The sequence below is a fragment of the Octodon degus genome, unplaced genomic scaffold (genome assembly GCF_000260255.1).
Source record: "Octodon degus isolate 3935 unplaced genomic scaffold, OctDeg1.0 scaffold00114, whole genome shotgun sequence".
Taxonomy (NCBI): domain Eukaryota; kingdom Metazoa; phylum Chordata; class Mammalia; order Rodentia; family Octodontidae; genus Octodon; species Octodon degus.
The window spans coordinates 7563579-7574984 of NW_004524690.1; the positions used below are offsets into that span (position 1 = coordinate 7563579).

The window sequence follows — 11406 nt, forward strand, 5'->3', positions numbered from 1 at the left end:
TGCATCTTGTACAGCAATTAACCACTAAGAAGAATATATGCAGTGTATTATTTGTTGAAACTGTACTTTCGATTTGATTTAAAACTGTCTCATTGCTATATGTTTATCAATAAAACTTTGAAAAGAAAAAAAATAGAAAAAAGAAAATAATCTGACCATCCCAAGGAATTCTGCTTTTCTAAATATATGCCCAATTTTTGTTTTTTGTTAGTCACAAATCAGCAGCTTTTCCCTATGATAATTTTGTTACAGATCTGTAAACTACAAAAATTAAATACAGATGTAATTTCTAGTTAAGCAATCTCTATCACAAATCCCATATAAGTCCAAAACTGCTATGTGAGGTAAACTATAGCAGTATTTATGAAACCAAAGCTTAGTCATTTATATTTGGCTCCTCTTACATTGCCAGTACTTTTTCACAATTAAATACTGCAATGAATTTTTTTTTTTAATTTGGTACAGGGTCTAGAGTTTACAGGGTTTCACTATATAGATCCGACTCATAGTGATCTGCCTGTGTTCAGCCTCCCAAGCACTGGGATTATAGGCCTACGCCCAGTCTCAATCACCTTCTCAGTGTGCCCTGGGGGCGGGGCCAGCATGGCATGCCTGGGATAGAACCTGGGCCACTGTGTCTGCCTAAGCAGATGCTCTACTCTGCTGAGCTATTTGGCTGGCAATTGCAATGAATTATTGAAGAATATTTGTTTTGAAATATCTGTAAAATAAAATCTTTGGCTGGGGATATAGCTCAGCAGCACAGTACCTGCCTGACAAGCATGAGGTCATGAGCTTGATTCCTGGTACCAAAAAATAAAAAAAATAAAATCTGTTTCAGATTGTTTACTTGACCATGTAGAGCATCAATCTAGAACACAGCCACCGCAGTGTCTAGAGTGTGCATCTCTTTGATCCTTCATTAGTTTTGACTGAACTGATTAAGCAATTTAATGAATAAACAGAGTCATTTCAAGGCAATAAGTCAAGGAAACAAAATAATAATAAGTCAAATATGTATGATATGATTTGATCTAAAGTATCTCCTAAAAGACTTGTGTGTTCAGAAAGGGGACTTTTGGAAAACTGATTAGATCATGAGGCCATTGAAAGGATCGGAGCTGAATGTGCTGTTCCAGAGTGGGGCCCAGTTGGAGGTGGGTCAATGGGACAGCATCCTATGCCCCACCCCTCTTCTCTCTCTGGCTTTCTTGCTCTGACTGTCTCCAGATCCTCTTCCCTGCCCTCCCAGCAGGATGGTTGTGCCTTGGAGCCAGCTAGCTGTGGACTGATCCTTTTGAAACTGTGTAAAACTACTTTAAAGTTTTCCCCTCTTAAATCATTTATCCTAAGTATTTGTCACAGAGACAAGAAGCTGACCACAAAATCCTAACAGGTCAAATAAAAATGGAAATGTAGCCTTTTGTTTAAAATATAATAATAATTAACATCTGAATAAGAGCTTTAAGAACTCTGTCCCAGTTCTCCATCCAGCTGAATGTGCAGCATGTAATTACAGCACAGTCTTAGAAGTGATGGAGATTTTGACTACAGTTGCCCAGTGCTATACTTCCAACAGAAAAGCATAGGGTGGTGGTTGTGGTAGCTATTGTTGAACGATTCATTCATTCTCAGCTTTCCATACCATAATGAGGGCTACTCCTCTTACTTTTCCTTCTTGTTCCATTTACTCTTCATTAATAAAATGTCTATTTATTTTCTTCCTACAAATGTTTTTAAAAGGGTGTGTGGCAACTGCAGTGGTCCCTCAGAGTCTGGGGCAGTGGTTCCAGCATCCCCCCAGGACATGAAAATCTGTAGGTGCTCAAGTGTTTTGTATAAAATGATGAAGCATCGGCATCTAATTCCTAACATCTTTCCATTACCATGCAGTAAGTCATCTCTAGGTTGCCTATAATATGTACTACAATACTACATTATGTAAGTAGTTGTTCGGCTGCATTGTTTAGGAAATAATGACAAGAAAAATGTTCTGCACATGCTCTGTACTGATGAGCTTTTTTCCTAATATCTTGTCTGTAGTTGGTTGAATTCAAAGATGGGGAACCCACGGACAAGGAGGACTGCCTGCCCAGCTATGCTGTACTTCACTTAGGACAAAAGGTTTCACATGCTCCCCCTAGAGGCACTCACCACGCTGCTGTAACCATCTACCCTTGAAGCACATCTTCAGCTAACACATGACTCTCACATGTTCTGTATTTCTCTTGACAAGCAGAATTAGACTTATTCACAATGTAGACAGCACACTAGCTCAGAAACTATAAAAGCAACCCCTTAAGAGCTTGAGGTTTTCAACTACTGATTTCTAGACATAAGAAGAAAAAGAGACATGAAAATGAGTAAGGCCTTGAGCAATGCACATAACAGCCAGCAATGCTTTTTTCTAGACAGAGTCCACTTTTATTGGATTATTGTTGGTTATTAGTGGAGAAGGTTTACATTTAATTCTGTCTTCTACATCATTAGAACTATCCACAAAAAATATCTTGGCTGTACATAGTGAGACTATAATTCTTCTGTACTCTTTCCTGAAATTCTGATTCAGTAGTCCATATATAATTGCATTGAGGCAGCTATTGAAGTATGCCATATAGTAACTAGCCACAAAGAGCCATTCAGGGACCTTGGGCACCATGTTGGCAGGGTCTGAGGCTACAATGAGACCAATGAAGTTTAGAGGAGCCCAGCAAATGGCAAAAAGTACAAAAACCACAAACATGGTGACAAAATTCCTGAAGTCCTGTGGCTTCAGTTTAGGTTTGTTTTCAGGTTTCACCTTCCGTCTGACCTGTAGAACCAGGATCCATATTCTTAGGTAACAGAATATGACTATGATCATAGGAATTATGAAATGGAAAACTACCACAGCTATTGTATATGCTGAGCTCACAGACTGAGTGAACGTGCAGGAGTAGATCCGGGGGTCATACTGGAGGGTTCCAATTCTCAGGTTTGGCAAAATGGCCACAAGTGTCAATATCCATATCAGGAACACATAGCAGAGGGAATTCTTGTTACTGTATAGCTTGTCGTACTTGAGACTGTGGCAGATGTAGCAGTAGCGGTTGATGGCAATCCCAGTGATATTGAATACAGAGCCGATGACGCTGAAACCCATCAAGAAGGCGCTAATCTGACAATGTAGATATCCCAGGTTCCACCCATTGTTAAATATAGAGGTCAGCACCAATGGGTACGGGTACACGGCGACCACCAGGTCTGCCACTGCCAGGCTCACCACAAATATATTTCCTAAAACAGAAAAAAAAAATGCAAAATATAAGTCAACACTAGTATTGCATGGCTTTTATTGTGTTTTTTCTCAGTTATTAAAGAAAGGCTCGAATAATCTCACATCATAGTACCACCACATCATAAATTAACTGGAGCAAACCTTCACCAGCAGGTAAGCCCACTGTCACCCTTGTCAAGTCGAGTTGATTCTTCATAAGTTTATGCATCCCAGAAATAGGTGTGTTTCACAGCCAAAATTACTGTCTTCTTAACTAGTTTCTCTCTGTCATAAAACACCCAAAGTTTATTATACTTGTATTACAGCTTTCATCTTGGCACCTTCTACATTGCCTGAGAAAGCACATGGCATATCATTTTGCAAGTCAGCCACAACTTTCTTAGGTTCCAGGTCTTCTATCCCTCTCTAGGCATTCAAGAGTTTTCAACTGGGTCTCTAGCTCTGCTGTTGGAGAGCAGTAGCATAAAAGGTACTTAAGAGCAAGAGGGCTCTGTTCTCAGTTGGCTGGAGTAGAGCAGTGTTTTTCTCCCTTCCGAGTTAGGCAAGCAAGGCAAGGCTTCTCCTCACCAAGCCTCAGTTCCTCTCCTAGGATATGGAAATAACGGCAGAATCGTCCTCCTCAGGTACTAGCAAGCGTTCAGTGAGGCACTGTGTGTCCCTACTGCGCGCATTATCCAGGACCACGAGGATGCTGTTCATATTCTACAACTCCCTCACCTCAACCCAAAATAAAAGGTAGTGAATCCCCAAATAAGTAAGTCCCTGACTTACAAGGATCCAAGCTGTGACCTGTCACGGGTGTGCTGTATAAGACTCACTCGCTCCAGTTATTCAGTGTCACATATTGCCTGGTACTTGAAGTTCCTATTTCATTAATTTTATATCCCCCCAAAAATATTGTAAAAATGAGGTAAAACAGCAGTCTATGATGTAAGAAAAAGGTTTACAGCAATTAAGAATTTCAGAAAAAATAACATAAAAGTAAATTCTTTTAAAAACTGGTGATGATCGTCTAAGAAATACAATAAGTTGATTCTAAAATGAATACATTTTAATTATAAATTTTTATTATTTAAATTCCTAAATTAACATTATTCAGTACATTTTAAGTGGTGATGAAAGTGGACAAAGAACCTCTAGGATGGTATTGCAACAGAAAATAGCCCCGGCCAGTATACTTCACTTTCTTAGCTTCGCAGATAATAGTTCCTGTTCCATTTCCCGTTACTGCTGCCTCCTGGAAATGGCTGGGCACTGCGGTGCATGGCTGGACACTACGATACATACTGAAAGCACTAATCACAGACATTCAGGTATTCTGCTTAATAGTTAATATTTTAAAATATTTAATATTTTTTTAAAAAATGTAAATCATGGGAAATACAACTACAAGTTAAAATGTCAAAGAAAGAAAATTCTTTTTACCCAGAAGGTCATGAAAACAAACTGACTTAATATATATGTATTTTTAATGAGCTTAAAAATGAAATCACAAATGATGGCGTGGCTTTTGTTCCTATGGTTTCAATTCTGTGCTCCATTTATTTTATACCAATTACGCTTTATTACTGTTCAAGTAATTATACTAATTAAGTCATCAGTTTAATTTTCTTTGAAGTAATTTTACTTTACAAATGGTGAGAGAAAAATACTAAGCCTCTGATATGGCTACCAGGTCGCTCCACGTGGGGCTTTGTCACACCTGCTGGTATGTGTCCTGTGGGGGAGGGGGGAGGGAGAGGGAATTTCTATTATTTTTTCATTTGACAACTATACCAGATAAGAGTAATTAAACATCTTAGTCATGATATCCCATTAGAAGACTGTGTTCCATTCTCAGCTCCCTGTAAAATTAAAAGCCTATCCACTAATACAGATATCAAAAACTCCCTGCACCCAGAATAACACATCCTGAAACTTAACAGTGTCTATCCACGGGCAGCACTTGTTCCCTGCTGGACTTGCTGCCAGTCACCTATTGCGGAGGAAGTGTAGAAGCACACAGTGTTAAACTTTAAAGGCACGCTTTCAATAACCAGCTTGTACAATTCCTACTTTTTAGAGAAGAAAACAGAAAAAAATGGTGTTCAATTGAATTAAACTACAAAATTTAGTTCTTTAATCCAGAGGGTACATGGCCATTTATTTCTTAATGATGCTTAGAGTTCTTCCCTGAGAAAGCTCCTATACTCCGATATGTGGGTTCAAAATGAAGTCTGAGGGCCAGCCAGATAGTTCAGCGAACTAAAGCACCTGCTTCAGCAGGCTCAGGGACCGGGGTTTGATACGAGGCGTGCCATGCCAGCCCCGCCACGTGGCATGAAGAGATGACTACTGACGTGGGCGTGGTGACGCACACCCGTAATCCCAGCGCTTGGGAGCCTGAAAACAGGAAGATCACTACGAGTTCGGTCTGTGTAGTGAAACCCTGTAGACCCTGGACTAAATACATTTAAAAAATATGTGGTCCAGTGGTCACGTTCTGGCTTAGTACCTGTCAGGTACCATTTAAACCAAGTCTGTGAGAACTGGAAAATTGTAATGTACTGCTGAGGAAATGGAGGCCACTTGGAGACTGCGGTGACAAACAAGAAGAAAGATGGAACAGCCTATAGATGATGACTGAAGACCCAATTATAAATGCAAAGTAGATATGTACTCTGGGGAATAAAACTCCAAACTAGAAGTGAAATGCAGCAGATGTGAGTAAGTTGGCAGACAGCTACAAAGCTGCCTTTCTAAACTGCTCCCTCACGACTAGACTCACACGTCCCTCCAGGAATGGCCACGGTGGTACGGCTTTCGCTGCTCTTCTTTTCACTACATTTCACTACTACCGCCCCCATGGCCCTAGTGCGGACAAGGGCAGTGCCTCCTCCACTCTGTCTCTCCTTCTCAGTCATCTTCTCTGTAGATTTTAGGTATCAGCACGATGTACAGCAGCACAAACAGTTTTATCTGCTCCCACCCATGCACCAGAGGTTTCTGTCTTTCCAGCTGCCTTCATTTTCTTAGTTGCCCAGTTATGTTTTGTCTCTATCACTGAATAATTTCTTTGAGGTTCTCTCATGAATTCTGTTTCAATCTGATGTTCTTTTACACGTTAACTAGTTTTCACATTATCTATTATTATTATCACTATGACCTATTGTCCTCTCACCCTAAGGCAACAGCTGTTAAAAATTTTACATTACGCTTCAGTCACAATCTACCAACCAACTTTCAAATTTTCTCTTGAAGTTTTTCTGCTATAGTGTCATTTTTCTATTTTTTAACCTTTGAACTCTGTATCTTATTTTTTTAAAAAAAACTATGCAACTTTAATGTATCTTACTGGAAAGAAATTTCTCTGGAAGTAGCAGCTATGTTCTACACAGGTGTCTCATTTTGACAAATTGCGAGAATTTCATGACCAGTCATTGCAGTATTCTTATACTGCAGAAATACACTAAATATTTACTCAGATGAATATCTAATGCACTAAGCATCCAAAGTGCTCATTGCTCTAGATATTCTTTTAAGTCATAAGTTCAACAATTCAGTTTACTCATATTTTACTTAATTTTTTTTATTAGTACATGTTTGCAGTAGATAATGTTCACATTTCTTGGGTGGAGTTGATCAAGTACAGAATATATTTTAATTCCTTTTTTAATCTACATTCTCTCCTCTCACTACCCTCTTCCATAGCTTGACCTCCTTTCCACTTGAGAAAGATCTCCGTACTATTATCTATCTCTTATTTTGCTGTTTATTTATCATTGTAGTACCTCCATCCTTCACTAGTGAAACTTTAGCTGGAAGAGTTTACAGGAACTTCCTATACTGAGCTAGAATCTTATGTTTTATCGTTCATTTTTACTGCTTTTTTTTAAAAAAAAAAAATCCTGATTTGAAAATTCAGGCTGACCTGCATCAGAACAAATGCTTCTGTGCTGCGGTCTGGGTCTTACGTTTAGGTTTTGATAGACAGCATTTCTGCAGCACTGGCTGTCCTTCCCAGGACCCATCTGACAACTCTGTGTGCTCACCCCCAAAGTTTCAGAGTCCCAAGTCCTTCCTCTGCAGAGACCACCCTCTGTGACAATCACTGGTTCTGGAACAAAAAGCCGGTTTCCTTGACTCTGGGAATGGAAACTCTCGGGGGACTTATGGCCAGACACCACCAACCTGGGCATCAGACCAAGTGCAAGCTTTACCAGAGCTCCCATTCCTGCTCACTCCTCGCCCTCCTCTGCCTTTCTCACCTGCTCTTGTTCCTACCGGGAGCACCTGCCTCAGGTTCTGTTTCTAGAGAACTTAAGGTAGATCTTCAGCTCTGAGATGAGGTTTTCTAAGGAAGCTACTGGCCTTAAGGGTGGGGAGGAATTACCATGGTTATCTTACAGAAATCTGCATGTGGTGCCAGAGATCAAACCCTGGCCCTTGCACTTGCCAGGCAGGCACTTAGAATACTGAGCTATCCCCTCAGCCCATGTTACCTTCTTAAGCTTAAAAGGATTATGCTTTAGAAACTTACCTTTTCAGATTATTATGGACCATGTGAACCACGAGTTTAGAAACAAAACTTTATACCTGTGTTTCAGTACCAGCTGTGCTACTTAGTCATATAACCTTGGGTCAGTCATAGCACCCTGGAGCCCCAGTCTCTTAACATGTGCTGAGTCAAGATACCTGTGCTTGGGTGAGGAGTGGCAAGCATGTGTTGCACACATTTGGCTCTGAATGGATACGTGCTTTTGATGTCTGTCCACCTGGGACTCCACTCCTGGTGGAGTCTGCTTCACAGACTGTCGCTCATCCTGGTCGAGAACCAGAGTGCTGGCAGCTCCTCTCACTATCCCAGCACTTGCAGTCTTCTCATGGCAAATAAACCTTCTTTCATCCTTCTGCTCTTCCGGCTGTCAGCCTCAACCCCTCTCCTGTTGGGGCAAGACTGCCCCAGCACCTGATCTCTTACTTTCCTACCTTTTAATCCACCATCCTGTAACACCTGGATGCTACCCACAGCCCACTGTGTATGTTTCTCTCAAGTATTCAGTGACATTCTTGCTGACCTCTTCTCTTAGCCTTTATTCTCCTTAACATCACCAAAGTACAATAACCTAGTCATATGACACAGCACCCACATACTACACTGTCTGTATCATACAGTATTCACAAAACACACTGCTCGTGCCATTTACTGCCCATAGCATAGTCTCTCAATGTACCCCACCATCTATATCATATAATGATCACGTAACAACCCAATGCCCTCAGTCACTGTCCACAAAGTGCCCTTTTCCCATAATGCATTGTTCCCATTCCTGCTAGGACTTTCCTTGCTTTCTTGCCTTCTTGACCCCATCTGTCCACCCAGGTCTTGCATCTCTTCTTTAGTTTACAAAGTCTCTCTCCAGTTCCTCATTTCACCTTTTGATTGCTGACTCTCTGCTGTTGTAAAGAAAGTTGGCTCACAGATTTTACCTGCTGTATTAATACAGGGTATGTACAACCAAAGAGACCAAGAAGAGTTCGATAGTTTAAATAAAGTCCTAACAGGTAAGGTGTTTGTTCCAGCCTGAACTTCAGTTGGCTTTAAAAGTATAAGATCCTGAGACTACTCCTCATTTTCTAGATCTTTTCTTGAATGGTAATTTTGGGAGACATGGAGACGTCTGTGTGTTACATCTGGACTGAATCAGCTTTTCCTGCTTAGTGGAAGACAAAGTACTGATGTTTGCACTTATTCATCTTAGAAAAATTTGAATGAAACTTTTAAAACAAAATGTATTATTTGTGCCACATGCATGGGCACAACCTTCTACTGACTCCATTAGGATAGTAATCTTTACTCCATAGATACTTTTTCCAACCATGAAGAATCCAAAGAGAACCCAGTTTATAGAAGCAAATGAATTACATTAAAAATAGTTCTAATTGCCAAATTCCAAAAGAAAATTAAAATCATTACTAAAAATGAGGCAATCATAATATTGTGCCACACATTGTTGGTATAATAATATTACAAAGATACAATAATATTTCTCCATTTATATACTAAAACTAAATCATGAAAGAAAAAATTAACAAGAAGAAAAAGTTAACATTACAAAAATGGAAAATCTTACCATAAGAATAATCTTAAAATTTCAAAATTTTAGCTTTTTTTTACATACATACTTCTTAAAGATTTGGAAGTGTTAAATATTGTACTGACTTTAAAAATCTATTCAAGCTTCACACCAAGAATACAAAATAATATATTCTGCTTGCTGGAATGTTCTATGTACATAATAATTAACTGGAAGTGGAGGAACCCATTGAACCTTTGCAACATTAATTTTGTTCCAACTTAACAAGTGAGAAAATCAAACAAGTGGTTTGTCCAAAGTCACACCCATGGCAGGGCAGCTTCTCCTCCAGGCCATCCAGTTCAGAGGCTTCATTCTTTAGAGGGAGCATATTTTTAAAATTGAGTCTATGATAGGATTTATTTTCCATAAATAAGGAGTGAATTACCTACATAAATGATGTACATAAAACAATGTTTTAAAACTATACAGACAAATCAAGTAGCTGAGTATAGTTGAAACCCAAGAAAGGAAGGGAGGAAGGGAAGATGGGAGGAAGGGAGGGAGGGAGAAAGGAAGGGAGAAAGTAAAAGAAAAAGTTAAGGGCAAAACAGAATAATAAAACTTTGAGAGGAGGGAACAATTAACGGTAAGCTAAAAGGTATAAGCAAATTTAGCAGCAAAGCAAAACTAAAATTTAATTTGCAAGAAAATTCTTAAAAGTAAAAATTTAAATGTAGGGTGGGTTATATAGGGGTCCAAGTTCAATTCTGGATATAAAAAAGAAAAATTAAATGTGAACCTAACCTTCTAAGAAAAACAAAGTAACTACAGCGCTATCACCTGGATGCCACAGAATGGTGTTCCAAGCCTCTCACCTGATACTGGGCACATAGGAGCCATTTAAATAATAAAAAAGAATAAACACATGAAGGATGATAGCACATCATCCCTTCCAAGATCAGAAAAGAGTTTCGTACACTCACACATGTTAAGAAAATCATAAAAAGGAAGTAATAATGACTGATTAAAACTTTTTCTCATTGGCCATTTAGTAGCTATGGGACAAAATAAAGAGATAAATACCAAGCAATTCTCAAACCACCCTTTGCCATTATGTGTCTTCCAGGTTATTTGACTTTCTTCAGGAGAGATGGAGCCAACATATTATTTTCACATAGTTATGCTGTGTCTGTGTCACTGAATAATTTCTTTAAAGTTCTCTCATGAACCCTGTCTCAATCTGATGTTCTTTTACATGTGGACAAGTTTTCACATCTATTACATACATATGTGCCATGGTTTGGGGCCTTTGCAAGGGGAACAATATAATACAGGACACATTTTATAATATTAGTTTATAAGAAATCACCCAAAAAATCATGCACAAGAAGTGTAGGAAATCTGTCACACACTAAAGACCAAAGAATCCAGCTGAAGGCCTAGTCCCTAATATCCTGCGTAAATCCAGCTGAAATCCTAGAGCTCATAACAATGCCTCTCCAATTTGAGGCTTAACGCCCATGGATGGACTTGCGCAGGCCAGCTTCATAGATCCTCACTAGAAAAGCCCAAAAGTCAGTGGTGGAAGCTACAAAGTCTGTGACAGTAGGATGAAGGATCTGTGCTAGCAGGCTGAGGGATCTGCACTAGAGCCAGGAAGCGATGCTCAAGGTAAGCACCAGAGCTCCCCCAGAAGTACCACAGCTGTCCTAACAGCAGTGAGGTCTCAAGCTGACCCAGCACTGAAGAAAGCTGGGTTCCCATCAGGAAGCCAACGTGACAAGCTTTGCCACATGCAGTGCACCATATTCCCCTCTGGAATCAGGAAGCTGTACTCAAGATGAGGATTAGAGTGCCCCGAAAATGAACCGCAGCCACCCTCAGCAACAACAAAGGTCACAAGAATCTCCTTCAAGAACAGCCAAGTTGGCTGGTGAGATGGCTCAGTGGTCTAAAGCACCTACTTAGAACAAGCTAAGCTAAGCAAAACACAAGGACCACGGTTCAATCCCCCAGTACCACATGCCAGCCAGCCCCGCCCCCTGGTGGGCTGAGCTGGCCACACACAAA

The 11406-nt window shown here is 39.9% G+C and overlaps 1 protein-coding gene across 1 annotated transcript in view; it reads right to left on the bottom strand.

Moving 5' to 3' along the window:
• Positions 1 to 2407: 2407 nt before the first annotated feature.
• Positions 2408 to 11406, bottom strand: part of Mtnr1a (melatonin receptor 1A) — a 26305-nt gene continuing 17306 nt past the window's right edge. The window contains exon 2 of the mRNA XM_004639799.1: positions 2408 to 3276. Within this exon, the coding sequence (XP_004639856.1) occupies positions 2408 to 3276 (869 nt within the window). The remainder of the gene's footprint in view (positions 3277 to 11406) is intronic.